The 17,665-nt window shown below is 39.7% G+C and overlaps 1 protein-coding gene across 1 annotated transcript; it reads right to left on the bottom strand.

Annotated features, from left to right (window-relative positions):
* Window positions 1-7,992: 7,992 nt before the first annotated feature.
* Window positions 7,993-17,136, bottom strand: PHACADRAFT_194403 (uncharacterized protein; the record flags this gene model as incomplete). The annotated part of the gene is made up of 2 exons (XM_007394594.1): window positions 7,993-8,064; window positions 17,035-17,136. 2 exons carry the CDS (start codon window positions 17,134-17,136, stop codon window positions 7,993-7,995), a joined length of 174 nt encoding a protein of 57 aa, XP_007394656.1.
* Window positions 17,137-17,665: the final 529 nt, after the last annotated feature.

A 17,665-nucleotide genomic window follows, 5' to 3' on the forward strand; every position in this document is an offset into this window, starting at 1 on the left:
GACTACAGTGTGAAATGCTCAAAACTGACCTCTTGGCACCCAAAAACTTGTCGATGTACTGTAACACCATGACCAACAGTTTATGCCACAGTCACAGAGCCTCTGAACAGGGCAGGTTTGAACAGGTGGTCACAGTCACAGTAGAGCAATGAACTGGCTGCATCACCATGATATAGGTGCTTATAAATATAATCTTCATTTTTGCTCAACTTTTGATTATCAATGCACAACATTGAGACTGTAGTGAGGACATGTGGTATCAGCATACCCAATAACATAGAAACCTATATTATACTGTATAGCATGTCATCTACTTTGTCAGGTTTATCTGCACAGTTTGTGTACTCAACATCAATGTTGTTATGATGGACATGGTAGCGTGGAATATCATTTCCTCTTTCATCTCTGATTCAAGTCTAGTAGTACTTATCTCTATTGACTCATAGAGCACAGCTTCACTGACTCATCCATAGTCTCTTTGACTAGTAGACTAGTCGTTATTCTGGTCTAACTTCATCTGCGGATAAGGTGATCAGACAAGCTTCAGGCTTGCTAAGAAACCTCTGTCATGGCATTAGCTGAAAGCTTCCCAATAAGGCAGATCTAAGATAGGTCTACACTATAAAGAATAGTCAAGACAATTACCCCACGAGCAACCAGTGCAAACAACTGTGCAGCAGCAGCACACAGATATAATCTCAGGTTTGACGATAGGCTTGACTACCACTGATATGACACAAAACATTGGAGAAGTTGTTTTGTACGACCTTGCCCCCACCAATACAATGCAGACCCAGTGTCCACGCAAGCACCACAAGAACTCGTACTTTGCGAGCCAGCACAAGTAGACTTTCTTCAAGAAAGAAACAGGCTTAACGAAGAAGCCAGGCTTAGAGAAAAACAAGCCAGAGAAGTAGCCCAACAACTACTATCCACTAGCATACTACCATTCAGAATACATATGCCACACTCATACAATCAATCTTGCAGACAAAATTGAGCACCTAGCAGGGCAGAAACTTTTACCTCTATCGAAGTAGACGACAAAACACCCAAAGTACAACAGCAAAGATTACTCCAAGTATCAGAAATTAGACTCGAACAATTTGACATTCCTCTGCCAAATCTTGACGTACCAATTCCATCTGAATAACAGAAAGAAATTTACAAAGTTACCAAACAACTTCAAACCACCTCCACGATAACAAACACAAATACTCTTATGCGAGAAATAATTGAAGCACTTCAAAAGGCAAACAAACATGACTCTACTCCAAAGCCTCAGAAATTCAATGGCACACAATAAATTTAGGACTTTCTGAAAGATTGTGACATTTATTTTAAAGGCAAAAACACAACCAAGGATGCAAAGAAAATTTTCTTTGTACTCAACAATACTGAAAAGAAGCTGCACGACTGGTGCTGCACCAAGTTCAATAAATACAAAGCTAGCATGACGTGGCCTATATGGGCCAAATTCAAGGAAGATTTTGCCAAGCCTTCCAAAAAGTGGACAGCAAAGTCAATGCCATTGTAAAACTTAATAAAATAATACAAGCAGACTTCAACTTTGTTAATGATTACAACATCAAATTCAATCGACTTGTCAAAAAAGCCAAATACAGCAATTTAAGTACAGATACCTACCTTCAACACACCTATACAGGAGAACTCAAAGCTGATCTCGCTAAAACTCTCATCAAACAAGAAAAGAAACCTATCTCACTCCAAGTATGGCAAGAAGAAGCACTCAAGTTAGATAATGCGGAAATAGAATGGAACAAGCTTAGATAAGGAAGACAGAGAAGAAGGGTCGACAGAACCACCTCCCACTCTGGAGGAAATGGAGAAAGAGGAAGAACTTGGAAATGCAATCCTGACGCCATAGATGTCAACGTCATCTCTCGAGGCCAAACCTGTCGCGATGGACGATGCTTCAATTGCGAGGGCAAGGGACACATTGCTAGAAATTGCCCTTTGCCCAAAAAACTCCAATAATGTGACCAGCAAGGAAGATACCAATCCAATTGTTTGCCATAAGACAATTGCCCTCAGATGAATCAGTGCTCTGAACAGTGGAATAAAGAAAATTCCATCAATGTCTGCGCTATAACAGTCAAAGAGGAACCTAACTTTATTGACCTTGATAACAAACCCAGAGACTTAGTCAAAGAAGTAACCAAGCTCTCTCAAGATGAGGCTAAAAATCTCTTTGCCTGTTACCTCAAAGCTAATCTAAATTTTCATGTCTAAGGGTTGCCCTAGCATTAACACCTTTTAGAATATCAATTTCCTCTGTATTAATTGCCAACATGCAATCAAAATCAATGCATATTCCCATTTAAATCGGAGCAAAAGAAACCATTGAAAAAGTCCTTGCATTAGTCGACTCAGGAGCACAAGGCAAATTCATCAATTGATGAACAGTCTGAGAATTAGGACTACAAAAAAAACCCCTGAAAAGACCAATTAAGGTATTCAATGTCAATGGAACTTCAGACAAGTTGAGGTTCATTTGCAATAAAGTAGAAGTTGACATGAACATGGGAAACCAGCCTACCAAAGAAAAGTTGTTAGTTACCCAATTAGACAAGCAAGATATCATCCTTGGCATGGACTGATTATAAAAAAGAAACTCATCCATCAACTGGAGCAAAGGCACTTTGGACTTTTCAAAAAGAATTTAAAGATGTGAAATTGAAGAATTATCAGACGATGAAGGTAGAAGCATCCATATCCTTTCATCTGATGACTCAGCACTTCTTAGGAAAGAAACAGACTTCAGGGTTACCATCTCAGAAAGAGGACAGATACCTACTAGAGGAACAGAAGAAGCTGCAGGACTCGATCTTTATGCAAGTGAAGATCAGGTCATACCACCTCAAATCCTCATGCTTATTAAAACAGGACTAAGCACTCAAGTTCCCGAAGAAACCTATGGACAAATTGCACCAAGAAGTGGATTAGTGGTCAAAGAAATCAACATAGGAGCAGGAGTAATTGACAGAGACTATACTGGAGAAATCTGCATACTCCTCATCAACTCTAAAATTGAAGAACACAAGGTGGCCAAAAGAGATCGAGTGGTGCAACTAGTACTTGAACGAATCTCAATGGCAAAACCCAAACAAGTTAAAATCTTACTAGGAACCATGTGAAGATCAAAAGAATTTGGATCCACCAATGCCAAATTCATACAAGAAACTCAACCAGAAGAAATAGCCCAATATGTGCCGCATCTTTTCAGAAAAAAAGTACCTCTTGACTGGCCTATACATATATTCTTGATAATTGCTTCAGAACCCATTGTGCAAGCCGAGCAATGTAAAGAAAGAGACTACATCCTCATGTACACCTCAGGAGACTTCTTCGCATACACTATGCACACAAAACCAGATGATATAGCCAAAAACATTGCATCTCTATGGATGAACACAAAGATCAACCTAGCAATGGCAATGGCACAACAGGCAACATAAAATGCGAAGAATGAACTACCAACCGCTTATCAAGACTATCAAGACGTCTTCAAAAAGCAAGCTGCCGAATGGTGTTCTGAATCAAGACCATATGACCATGCCATCAATCTAAAACCAGACTTTATTCCTAAAGATTGCAAGGTCTACCCACTATTTCCATTAAAACAATAAAAGCTTAACAATTTCTTTGATAAAAATATGCAAAAAAATATATACATCTGTCAAAGTCACCAATGGCATCACCATTTTTCTTTGTTGGAAGAAAGGATAGAACACGACAGCCCTGCAAAAACCACTGATATCTCAATGATGGCACTATCAAAAATGCATACCCACTCCCACTCATCTCAAATCTTATCAATCAGCTTAAAGAATCAAGCATATTCACCAGTCTTAATTTACAAGCAAGATACAACAACATGTGAATTAAAGATAGAAATCAATGGAAGGCAGCATTCAAAATGAACAGAGGATTATTTGAACCAACAGTCATGTTCTTTGAACTATGCAACTTCTCAGCAATGTTCCAGACAATGATGAACGACCTATTCAGCAACATGGTCAATGAAAGATTACTAGTCATTTACATGGATGATATGCTTATCTATTCATCCAATCAAGATGAACACAGAAAGTGAACATGAAGAGTCCTTCAAAGACTTTGCAACAATGACCTTCTTCTCAAACTCAAAAAATGCACCTTTGATGCATGGCAAGTCAAATTCCTCAGAGCACTCACATTGTACAACCAAGTTGCTATGAACTCCATCAAAATCAAAGGAATACTAGACTGGCCAGTACCAACTACTGTTAAGCAAGTTTGAAGATTTCTAGAATTCAGCAACTTCTATCTTGTCCACTGGTCTGGCTATGGCCCACAATACAACATGTGGCTACCTGATTCTGAAGTTAACAACCTCAAAGCTCTTGATGACTATCTCGCTGACAGCCCACTCTCTAACATAAATTCTTCTGAGTCAGAAAGAGTGTAACCTGATGGTTACACTGCTAAACATCTAATACACCACCATAGCTGATGGCTCCATTTTCCTTCCTTTTATAGACCATTAGTTACCCATTTTAGATATTCATTTTAGACAATGCGCATGTTTTAAGGCCTTGCCTTATAACTTGCCTTGCTCCTCCTTCATTCCGTTTCTCAGTCTCTCTGCACAGAACGAAGGTATGTTTAACTTATTATTTATTCTTCCTTCATGTATTCACAGTCTCTCTGCATGAAATAAAGAAACAAAATTTGTTTCCATTCTTTCATAGTCTGAACTGAGTGTCCACAGTTGTCCACCACGACTGTGTTTCAGATGTGAACTATTAGTCAAAGCGCTACAGTATCTTGTCTCATACAACTCCTCATATCCTCTCAAAAATCACTTCAGAGCATGGTTAGACAACATATCAATAAATGTATCTCGTTCATTTTTTTCAATCTTAAGTTTGAATTTTAGACCAAATTCAAAATTTGAACTTTCATTTTGGAAAAGGTGCCTGCTTAGTAATAATACGAATATAGAAGGTGCAAGACCTCAATTAGGACCAGGACCTTGTGTACACCCCACTGCAAACACTTCTCAAGCAGGGTTGTCCAGTATCTGCAAGCTCACCATGGTAGTCAGACTAATGCATTGTTGAGAGTAATATTCTTTGGCTGCAAAATCCATCTGCACTGCTATGAGACCCTTGCTGAAGGAATGAATGCACTTCAGTCTGGCTGGATGTAGTAGTGTACTAAAACAGTTGATATAAAACAGACAGACCTATATGTGACCATGTATTTTAAGGTCTTGTGGAGGAATGTGCAAATAGCTTTAAGAGAGACATAAGGCCAAAGCATGAGGCAAGAGCTCTTTTACTGTTGCAAAGGTGCCATCTGCCAGCTGCTAAAAGTCTAAGCTGTCGGTAAGCAAGCAAAAGGTGTAAACAGAAAATACTCATAGCATTTGGTTCAACTCCAGGACATCTCAATAAAATTAAGCTCACAGTGATACTTTGGAGTGAAGCAGCAGCTATAGTGACTAATGAACTTGAGGTAAGTTTTTAGATTACAAACTTCTTCCCTAACAAGTCCCCCTGCAGCAAAAGCACGTGCTGCATACAGCACATCCCAGATTTTGGAACAGAGTTGTCATCCAGCTCTTTGTCATTTGCTCATGCACCCTCTTTCACTTCTGCACCCATTTATGCAGCCTCTGCCTTTTTGCACCACTGTGTCTGTGTTTGCTTCAATGTCTTACACTCACTGTAGATTCCAACAGGTGCTTTGCCACCGTTTCATGCTATTAAATTGACCTATAGAGTTTGCTCCCACAAAACAAGCCACATTTCGTTTTGCTTGTCCTAGTATGCATATTTACCTCAACATCCGACTTGATATCTGCATTAGACTTTGTGTCCTTCGTAAGACTGAAAGCGCAAAGAAGCACTTTGCAGCCACTCTCTGAGTTCTTGTCTTTAAGCACTTAGTCCAAATCATCTTCAAGAGATTCAGTATTAAGTATGAGCCCATTAGTGAAGCTGCTGCTCTTCTCTAATCTTTGAGTGTGAGCAAGGCAGGTCTACTTTTTTGGAGAAGGCATAAAATGTTTATTTGGCATGAGTGAAGGCAAAATTATGATTTCTGAATGCAATGAAAAAAATTCTGTTAGAAGTAGCACTTTGGGAGTTAGTTTACTTTCAGACACAAATCTGCCCCTTGCTCCATAGCATTCATTACTCAAACCATCAACCTGAAATTTGGCTCATATATACTTTTAACATAGATCTACATGTAGAAAATTGTTTGACTATATATAGATCAGTATTGGCTCTTCAGTGCTGTGTTTTATGCTTAAACTGGGGACTTAGACAAATTTCACACATGGACCATTTTGAAAAGGCACAACATTTAAATGATCTTTGTATTACTGGATAGAGCATGTTAAGAGGGTCCTATATATATATATATACAATTAATTTTTTAAAGAGATAAACCAATAAAAACAAAGCACAAGAAAATACTAGCATAAGCACTTAATAAGTACCATAGCACAGTCAGGCTCTCTCATCAGTTTTACTCTCCTGTACACAGGTTTATCTCTTCATACTATGTAGCTCCTAGCTTACTATGTATATGCTATCTGTTAGTGCAATGTGAGAGTAGTTTCAGACCATGATTCAGCATTAAAGTGCTTGCCACTAATTTTGCATCTCAATACAGTGTTACACAGTAAATTGTGAGATATAAAGTTAGTATCACTATTTTTTAATTTTCAAATATGTTCTATTATGTATGTCAAATTGACACAAATATACTCACTATTATTGATATTTGTTTGGAATTAATAAAAATGTGCCATATATTTCGCACTTTTATCCCATTCTACAAACTGATAATGCCTTATAATTCAGAATTATATTCAAGAAGCATATCTTATCATATTTAGTAACCTTCAACTCTAGGATTGCATATATCCACACCTATAGGCTCATAATACAGCATATAGTCATTATTCTGTAAGTAAAATTTAATTCTTCAAGCTACCATACTCAGTGCTTGTTTTACACCATTCTGCTACCTTAAAAAACTTATAAACATCTTATAAAAATATATAATATCACTATCTGCCATAGTATTGCTATATCTCAGTGCTCACAACTAAAATTTATCGAAAAGAAAAGATCCTCCAGCCAGAATTGAACTCCCAACATCTACCCAATAAGGCAACTGCTCTTTCAAAATGCGCGATTTGCCACCTCAGACCCAACTGGGAGGAGGAGTAAGTACACCTCATACATTTATTTCACCTTAACTGCCACTATCTCTGCTTACAATATGCTTCACAAGTGTAACTTCTCTAAGTCTTCATGGAGATTTGGCTTGCCTCTCATCTTCTACCTTGCTTGCTACCTTCTAGTGGCTTCTAGTGGCACCTTCTTAGATAGATTCACCTTGAAAACCTTTACCACAAACTTTGAACTGAACACATGGAATGAAATAGTAACAGGCACCATTTATACAAGCTTTGTCCTGTCTTCTGACTCAGACAGGCCAGACTAAAAGAGCTTCCCAGTTCAGATTGGGTAGAGCCTGAGATGTAACTGCCTCCAGCCACTCTATGGCATGGTTACAGGGGCCATCTCTAAAAGCCCTGTTCTGTCTTCATGCTCAGACAGGCTAGACCACAAGAGCATCCTAATCCAACTTGAGTGGAGCCTGAGTAATAAAAACTTCCAGCCACCTTGTGGCATGGCTACAGGTGCCATCTCCGGAAACTCTGTACTGTGGAAGTTGTCTTCAAACCAATTACCCATGTCAACTTCACTTGTCAAGGCATGCAAGTTAGCAAAAAGAAAGAGTCTATTTTTGAATATTGCCAGAGACTCAATCAGAGCTAAGTTACATGAGATAGACCCTGTAGAGTTCCCACTATGTGCCAATGAGGGTACTGAGATTTACAGGCTGTGTGGCTATATACTTGGACTATTAGAAGACTTCTGGCACAAGGAATATATGTGCACATTATGTGGGACCAGTCAGATAATTGGTAGAAGCAAGAATATGATCTATTCTGACTTGCTCCTTGTATGCTCCCTATACAGATAGCAGAGACAAGGCATCATGAGTGGTACTGCCCATGAAAGAACTCCACTAGAATAGTTAGATGCCAACACAAGACAAGTAGCCAATACAACATGCAATAGCTGTGGTACCAAGCTAGTGAAAAAAGTAATCATAGATAATATGCCTCAATTTCTCAAGTTTAAAGTTAATGAAGTTACTGTCAAGTGGACTCCTATACTGGATGTGAACAGGTGCAAGTACAGACTATGTGGATTTATCTATGATAGCAATGAGCACTTTATAACAAGAAGTGCTGATGAGCAAGTATGGTATAATGATAGATTAAAGCATGGTAGTTTATATTACTTAAAATTCCAGCTTTGTAATATGACACCAGCTTAACTTGCCAATAGTTCTGATGAACATAAGCTGGCCTTCAGATTTTTTAGTTAAATCTTATAAATAAAGAGTATAATAACTTGTAAGTTATTATTATTTATGTGGAAGGTACATTATTTATAAGATTTATATAATAAAATAGTGAAAGATTACTGTCAATATATTTTGTAAAGTTATAAATTAATACTATATATAGCTCTAAGTCTCATATAAATAGTAAGCTATTATAATATCTAAGTTATTATAATATCTAAGTTATTATTATTTATATTGTAATATAAAAGAAATAAAGAAATTGTACCCACCAAGCATATATGCTATGGCCTATATAACCCTAGTCTTTGTTTGAAAAAAAATATCAGCTCAAAACCTGAAATTACTTCACGTGGCTTGAAATTTTGGAATTGCAGAATTATGCTCAGAATATTTGGTTTCCTGCTAAATCTCAAAGGAGCAAGCTTCTAGACCAAAATTAAGGCCAGGACGGAGGTGTCGAGTTTTAGTGCCTCACACTGTACAATGATTGCACATAGGCTGGGTTTAACATACTTGTTATTGTGAGAGACCAGCAGCCACCACAATATGATAGTGCTTCAGAAGTGTCTAGCTGCTGTTAGAGTTTTGCATTCAATAGTTTTCTAATCTCTGCATAGGCTGTGCATGTGCGGTATAGTACATCTTGTACCTGTATTGTGATATTTACATATTGTGGTTTTACAAGTCAATGAAGCACAGTCTGACACATCCTTCTTTTGCATAGACCAGATAAGTGCTGCTCTTCATTGCCTTCTCTGAGAAGATGTTATGACAGAGGCTTATTATTACAGCCTGAAGCTGCTCTTCAAGGTCTTACTAGAGTTTGAATGAGAAATAAGTATAAATGTACAAAGAATTGAAAGCTAAAGAACTACTATATATGAGGGCCTGTATTTATACTACTGGTCTAATCTATAGCTATGCTAAGGAACTATGGCTGCACTATATGAAACATGTTAGACATCGAGATGAAAATGATAAACTATCTAGAAGGCATTGTCTATGGCCAATATCAGCAAAAAAATAGGTCACAGATCAGCGAAGATATCTGAATGTTGTGGAACGAGGTTCAACACCACACAAAAGAGTGAAGATCATGTATGACAGTAACAAGGCAGTGTGGACAAAGGTTTCACAACTTCACTCTAACTTATACAGCTAGCCTGATTGATCAAGTATATTATATGTTAGTATAGTGTAATAAACAAGTAACTTAAGAAGAGGCTTATTTAGCCCAATTGACTAAGAGATCTAGATGAAACTAGATAGAGGCAGAGTCCTACTATATATACTGCTGGAGCCACACACAGACCAGGTACTATGTAAGCTACAAGTTGCTGGAGTAGTAGAGTGACAGCACAGAAATTAGAATCAGTGAGTCATGTTATCTGACGTGCCCAGTCCAAAATCCAATGCTAATTGGACTCCAATAGAAGAAATTCAGCATTGGTGATATGTTGCCAGGCCAATGTAAGTCAGATGTTCAATGCTGATTGAACTCCAATAAAAACTGCTGGGAGGCTGTGTAACAGCTTCTACAATGGCAGTGTTGTGTTGGCATGCTGAGCATGCTAATATGCTGACGTGCTGTGAAGATGTGAGAGTAAACTGGCACTAACACAAGGGTTTGGATGCTGATGATGGTAGAAGCATCATATAAACAAGGAAAATTGTAGAAAATATGGAAAATTTACAAAACAAGACTATGCCCATAATATTACCCTCCTTCTATAACTGAGACTCCTAACGGGGTGCAAGTCCTTGGATTTACCAGATTCCCATTTAAGTTCTGCAGCACTTCAGCTGGCTGCCAGGACTGAATTGGGGTCAGTGTTTTTGTTAATTGGATGGAGCTGTGTATAGAGTGTAGCAAAGTTGGTAAAAGAGATCTGTTGTGATGCTGAAGGGTTTTGACAGTAGAAGTCACAGACTTTGGTATTTGTGTGGACATCTTTTGCAAGGACTCATTCATTGGTGTCTTGTTCATAGCCTTTCCATTGGATAAGGTACTAGAGTTGTTAGCGGTAAATACAAAAATCCAGAATTTTATTAACTTTATATTCTTTGTTATGTTTGACTATAACAGAAGGTAGTGGTGGAGGTTTAACTATGCCAGTCATGCCAGGGGCTAAGATGATTTACATAAAAGACTAGGTGGATGCTTCAGCCAGCTGGGTAGTTTGAGGTGATAGTCAAGTTCTCCAACTTTTTCTGTCACAGTGAAGGGTCCAAGTTGTCTTAGTCCAATTTTACAAGTTTCTAATGTATGGCAATATCTTTTGAAGCTAATCAGACTTTGTCTGCAACTGAAAAAGAGTGAGACATAGATTTGTTTGATTCATAATCAGTTTTCATTTTTTTTTTGGTCTGGCAAAGAGCAGATTTGGCTTCTTTACAGATTTGAGCCATTTGATCGAGTTTGTCATTAAGTGCAAAAATACTAGAGTGTTTTCTGGCAGAAACAGTAAAATTGGGTCAATATTTATAGAGTACTTCAAAAGACAAGTGGTCATTATCAGAGCGTACACGGGAGTTTAATATAAATTTGGCCATTGGTAGCCATTTGTGCCAGTCATCTTGGTGTTGACAGCAGAACAAGTGGAGGTATTTTTCCACTTTGGCATTCTTTTGCTCCACTTTGCCATTGCCTTCCGAATGATAGGCTATGATTAAACCCAACTTGATACCGAGTTGTTTGTATAAACTTTGCATAAAGCAAACAGCATACTAAGGTCTTTTGTCTGAGAAGATTTTATGTGGAATACTGTGGTGTTTGAACACTTTGCAATAGTGTATGTCAGCAGCTCCTTTAGTAGTAAGAGTACTGTGACATGGTGTAAGATGTACTTGATTGCTGTGGTGGTCAATATAGACAGTGATGACATTGTATTTCTCTGAAGCAGGAGTAATAGGTAGAGGTCTAACCATGCTGACTTCAACATGTTGCCAAAGTTTAGGAGGGACTTCTTGAAAGGTAAGAGTAGCTTTCAGATGTTTAACTCTCTTGTATCTTTGACATTTATCACAGTCCGCAATGTATTTGGCTATGGCAAAGTTTATTCCTGGCCACTAGGAATAGCAAGAGATGAGTTTTGTAGTTCCATGTTTACTAGAGTGACCTGCTATAGAAGAATCATGGCAAGATTCAATAATTCAATTGCAAAGGTTGGAATCTTTTAGAATGTAAAGTTTGCCTTGATGGTAGACATGTCCTTTGTTTTCCTTTCAATTGATAAGGCCAGTAGTAAGCTTGCAAAAGCCTTTTGATCAAAGAGTAAAGAGAGCCTCAGATACTTTGTTGTCGAGCAAAGTGCTGTTGCAAATATCTGATTCTAACAGAGCTGTTGTAATGAAAGTCGTAGCAGCTAAATGTGCAAAATGTTCAGGACTGAGCTCTAAACTGACCGTATTGATAAACTTAGAGTCCGGAAGTACTATTTGGTTGTCATTATCAGCACTTTTAGAGACATGTTCTGAGCTAGGGTGTGATAGAGGATCAGTGACCAGACAAGTGTTGCCAAATTAGTATGTGAGGACAAAATTGTAATCTGCTAGTTTGAAGGCCCAACAAACTTGTCTGCAAGTGAGATATTGAGCTGTTCTCTAGTACTGGAGATTGGCATGATCAGTCTATATATCAAAAGGTTTTGGTAGTCCTTGAAGAAAGTGACACCAGTCTCGTGGAGCTTTGATAATGGCTATGAGTTCATGATCATGGATTTCGTAGATTTGCTTGGCAACATTCATAATCTAAGAACAGAAGGCAATGGAGTGCTGATGTGGACTGTCGTCGACACACCACGAAGGATACTGCGTGGATTTATTCTGGAGGTGGCATCGATAGTAGTCTGGCGACAATTGCAATAGCTTATTCAGCTAGCCCAAATAACTAAGTTTGTATTAGTGACTGTATAACAATACAAACTAAAGCTTACCTAGCTCAAATAACTAAGAGGTTGAGATGGGGCTAGGTAGCAACAAAGGAACCCTTTATATACTGTTCAGATTGCATACAGACCAGGCATTACCTAAGCAACTGTAGCTACAGTGTCTGCTAGTATCTAGGAGACTTGGCAAGAAACGGGGGCCAGTGTGTCATAGCATATGATGTTGTCAGGCTGACAGAGATTGGATGTCCGTTGCCAATCAGACTTAGAGATAGAAGGCCCGGTGGAGATCGGAGCCCGGCTGTTATCGAGGAAGCATGATGTGGTAAAAGAGGGGTGGCGATGCAAGCGCATTTAATGCACTGATGCGTGCCCATTAGTGATGTAGTCCTGAGGTGTTAGTGCATGGCTAGGACTTGTAAACTGGTGCTAGTGCGCCAATGACTTTTAGAAGGTCATGCAAACGTAGTATAAACCATAGAAAATCAGGAAAAATGGAAAAATAATAGGAGGCCAGAGCTACGCCCATGACATTACCCCCCTTACAATCAAGACTCCTAGCAAGAAGACATAGCCTGTATTCTGCCTAATTCCCACTCGAACTCTGCCACTTTAGAGTTAGTGGCTAGTGTTGAGCTGGAATCGGTGTGTTTGTAAATAGGTTTGAAGCAACTGTGGAGTTTGCTGAAGGAGGTAGTGGAGATCTGTTGTGGTGCCGAGAGATTTTGCCAGTGGAAGTTGCATATGCATGCTGTTGTATGGACATTTTTGGCAGAGATCCACTTGTCAGCACTTTGTCCGTATCCTTTCCATTTGACGAGATACTAGAGCTGTCTGTAGTAAATGTGTGAGTCCAGAATCTTTTTAATTTTGTATTATTCTTTGTTGTTGACTATCACTAGCAGGAGAGGTGCAGCTTTGTTCATCTCATTGTTGTAGTACAGGCTGAGCCTGTTGACATGGAAGATGGGGTGGACTTTGAGTCAGTTTGGTAGTTCAAGGTGATAGGTTAGATTGCTGATGACCTCAGTCACTGTAAATGGTCCGAGCTATCGGGGTCTGAGTTTGTGAGTTTGCTAGTGTATTGAGACATCTTTTGAAGATAACCAGACTTTGTCTCCAACTTTAAAAGAGTGGGGTGAATTTTTACGAGTTTTATAATCAGCCTTCATCTTTTCTTTAGTCTGGCGGAGAGCTGCTTCTGCTTTTTTGTGGATTTGGGCCATGCAATCGAGTCTGTCGTTCAGTGTGGGAATGTTAGAATGTTTCCCTGCTGGAACAGTGAAGTCAGGTCTGTATCCGTAGAGAACTTCAAAAGGGGAGTCTTCGTTTCCAGCATGTACTTGTGAGTTAAGCACAAACTCAGCCATAGGCAGCCATTCATTCCAATTGTTCTGCTGTTGTGAACAGAATAACCAGAGGAATTTAGATACCTCGGCGTTCTTTCATTCAACTTTGCCATTGCCTTCTGAGTGGTAAGCTGTGGTTAAACCTGACTTGACACTAAGCCGTTTGTATAAACTTTGCATGAAGCGAGCTGCGTATTGTGGTCCTCGATCAGAGAAGATTTTGCATGGAAGACCATGATATCTGAATACTTCGCAGAAGTGTATCTCGGATGTCTCTTCGGCTGAGAGAGTAGTGCAGCAGGGCGCGAGATGTACTTGATCACTGCAGTGGTCAACATAAACAGTGATCACATCATATTTCCCAGTGAACTTAGTCCGAGGAAGGAGGCCAACCATGTCAACTCCAATGTATTGCCAAGGTCTGTTGAGGACTTCGTGCAATGTGAGAGTCACTTTAGAATGTTTGGCGCTCTTGTATCTCTGACATTTATCACATCCAGCCACATATCGTGCTATGGCAGAGTTCATGCCTGGCCACCAGTAGTAGCAGGAGACTAGTTCAATAGTTCTGTGCTTCCCTGGGTGTCCAGCAGTGGGAGTGTCATGACAGAATTTAATGATTTTATTACAAAGGGTGATGTCATTTGATATGTAGAGCTTGCCCTTGTAATAAATGAGACCATTGTTTTCTTCCCATTCTGTGAGCCCACTGACTAGTTTACGAGGCCCTTTTGCTCAGAGACTTGAGAGTGCAGTGGAGACCTTGTTGTCAAGAGAGGTAACATCACAGACATCCTGTTCTAGAGGAGAGCTTGTGACAAATGCTGTAGTAGCTAGCTGTATGAAGTGTTCTGGACCAAGGCTTTGTTTGGTGGCACTTACAAATTGGTCATTGCGTAGTACGACTTGCATCTGATCGTCCATGTCGTCAGATACATACTGAGAGCTATGACAAGAGAGGGGGTCTGCAACGAGGTGTGTTTTGCCAGGTTTGTGGATGAGCACAAAGTCGTAATCGACGAGTTCAAGAGCCCATCGGGCCTGTCGACGAGTAAGTCACTGTGCTGTACACCAATATTGGAGGTTTGCATGATCAGTCCAGATTTCAAATGGCTTGGGTAGTCCTTTGAGGAAATATTGCCAGTTCCTGAGTGCTTCGATGATAGCTATGAGTTCATGGTTGTAAATTTTGTAGTTGCATTCAACAGTGTTCATGGTTTGTGACCAAAAGGTAACTGGGTGCCATAGAGTGTTATTCGGGTTGAGCTGACTGATTTCGCCTCCAGTGGCTTATCCAGAAGCATCAACTTGTACTTGTGTATCTTGGTCTGCATACCAGAGTGCAAGAACAGGTTCAGTAGTAAACTTGGACTTCAATGTGTCGAAAGCCTATTGTTGTGCAGAACCCCACATGAAAGGAACATTTGTTTTTGTGAGGTTGTGCAATAGGCAAGCAATCTTTGAGAAGTCCTTGATAAACTGGCGGTAGAAGTTGGCAAATTCTACAAAGTCTCTAACATCTATCAGGTTTGCAGATGTAGGCCATTCTGTAACTGCTTTAACCTTCCCAGGGTCCATGCTGACTGATCCTTTGCTGATGAAGAGGCCAAGGTATTCAATCTGGTCTTTTTCAAATTCACATTTTTCAGGACATAAGTAGAAGTTGTATTCTTTGAAACGCTTTAGCATCTCATGTACTATCTTTCAATGTGAGGCAAGATCAGAAGATCAGATGAGGATGTCATCTAGATACACTGCAACTTTGCCTTTGGCAATGAGGCCTGCAAAGATTGTGTCCAGAAGAGCTTGGAAGGTTGCTGATGCGTTGGTTAGTTCAAAGTATATGACGTGAGGCTCAAAGAGTCTCCGATTGGTGACAAAAGCGGCTTTCCATTTGTTTCCAGCTTTGATCTGAACATTTGTGTAGCTCCAGCAGATGTTGAACTTAGAGAGGATTTTCGCTTCCTGTAGTTTGTTGATGATATCATTAGTGAGGGGTAGCGGATATCTGTTCTGAATAGTGATGTCATTGAGCTTGCAATAGTCCTAGATAAGCCTGAGCTTGCCATCCTTTTTCTTGATAAAAAAGACGGGCGAAGCTATGGGTGACTTGCTGGAGATGATATAGCCTTTCTTGATAGTGTCATCAAGGAAGGCTTATAGTTCCTGATTTTCCACGGGGCTCATTGGATAGACTTTGGAGTGGATTGTAGAAGGAGTGTCAAATTTAAAGTTAATGGAGTGATCTCACGGCTTGTGTTTGGAAAGCCTCGTCAAGTCAGTTTTGGAGAAGACATGAGCATGCCAGTGATATTTCTTTGGAACAAGCTGTTCAAAGGTTTCTGAGTAATTTTCCTTATTCTGTTTTACTGCAACTTTCTGCAAGTAAGTATAGCCTGCTAGGCAATAAACTTCGTCTGTGGCATTGTCAAGCAATCTGGCCTTCACTCAGGCCCAGCGTTTCACTTGATTAGCTTTGACTTTAGTTAAACTTAATGACACAAGAGGGTCAAGCAATGTTTCTGAGCTGTCAGGAAGTGTCATTTTATCTGTTTCCCAGTCCATAGTGGAGTTGACTTTCTTTAACCATAGTAGTCCAAAGATGATGTTTTTAGGGCTGATATCTGTGATAAAGAAATCATATTCTTTAGGGGCTCATGATCCAATTTTGACTTTAAGCTTAGTGTAATGTGTGATGGTGCCAGCGCTGTTGGTTGAACCATCAATATTCCGGAGGCCAATTTGTCATTTGAGTGGTCATTTATAAATATTATTTTTGTGTGCAAATTTCTTGTGTAGAAAATAACTGGTGGCACCGGAGTCAATCATGACAGGTGTACACAGAGACTTATTCATTCCAGATAATGTTACAAACACGCAAAAATGAGACAAAAGATGATCTATGGATGACACTATATACAACGGAATGTGGTCTGAAGAATCCGAGTCCGAATACACAGGAGCCGGCGTTGTTGAAGGCCACTTGTCTAAACCAAGTGCCAGAGCTGCAGCTCTAGTCTGAGCTCTTGCTAAAAACTCTGGCTAAGCTTTGCCATTAGTTTGGCCTGCTGTTTCTGCATCAAAAACATCATGTCTTTGAGACTAGCTACATTGGCAGCAGAGTCTTGAGACGTAGAGATAGATGCAGATGTCGAGGGGCTAGTCAACAATGTGGCTTTAACTGATTGTGACTTTGCTAGTGGTTCGGTCAGTCTTGACAGACAAAGCTTTTTTCAATGACCAGGTTTACCGCAGTGCTGGCATTTAGTGTCTTCGTGCGCTCTATCTGCCTTGTGACCCTTAGAACCGCAGACGCGGCAGCAACCAACCATTAGCTTGTTGTATTGCTGCTTGATTTCTGCGGGATTCTTGAGTCCTTGAAAGAGGTTGCCGAAGCGGAAAGCAGAAATGTCCATGGCATTGAGATTCATAGCGTTTGGGTCACAGAAGCCGGAGAACCAAGAAGTTGTAGTTGATTGAGATCGCGAGACTGGTTTGCCTTGATTGGCCACCAAGTCTGCTTTCTGCAGATTGATTGTTGCACTGTAGCCCTTAACCGTATCATGGTCTGTTGCAAGAGAAGCAAAATATAACAGCTGGTTAAAGTAATTGGAGTTCATACCAGACTTGAGGTGATCATATAAGTTGTTGTTTGACTAGTCTGTGCAACGAGAGTAAGTTTTGAACTCCGAAAGGTAGTCCGTGAATGTTCTATTGCCTTGCTTGAAAGACATGAGCTTTTGTTTGGCCTTGTTCTTGGCATCAACCGGTTCAAATTTGGCTGAGAACTGTTTGACAAATTTTGTCCAGGAGGAGTTGAACAGGGTGCAATCCTCTAAAAGGTCCTCGACGTGAGAACGAGTCCAGACTGCTGTGTCATCTGTTATAAACGAGAGGATGCCGGTGATTATTTTGACAGAGTCCATAATCCAATTGCCATTGGTGTTGTACCGGATAGCA

Source organism: Phanerochaete carnosa, assembly GCF_000300595.1.
Source record: "Phanerochaete carnosa HHB-10118-sp unplaced genomic scaffold PHACAscaffold_4, whole genome shotgun sequence".
Lineage (NCBI taxonomy): Eukaryota > Fungi > Basidiomycota > Agaricomycetes > Polyporales > Phanerochaetaceae > Phanerochaete > Phanerochaete carnosa.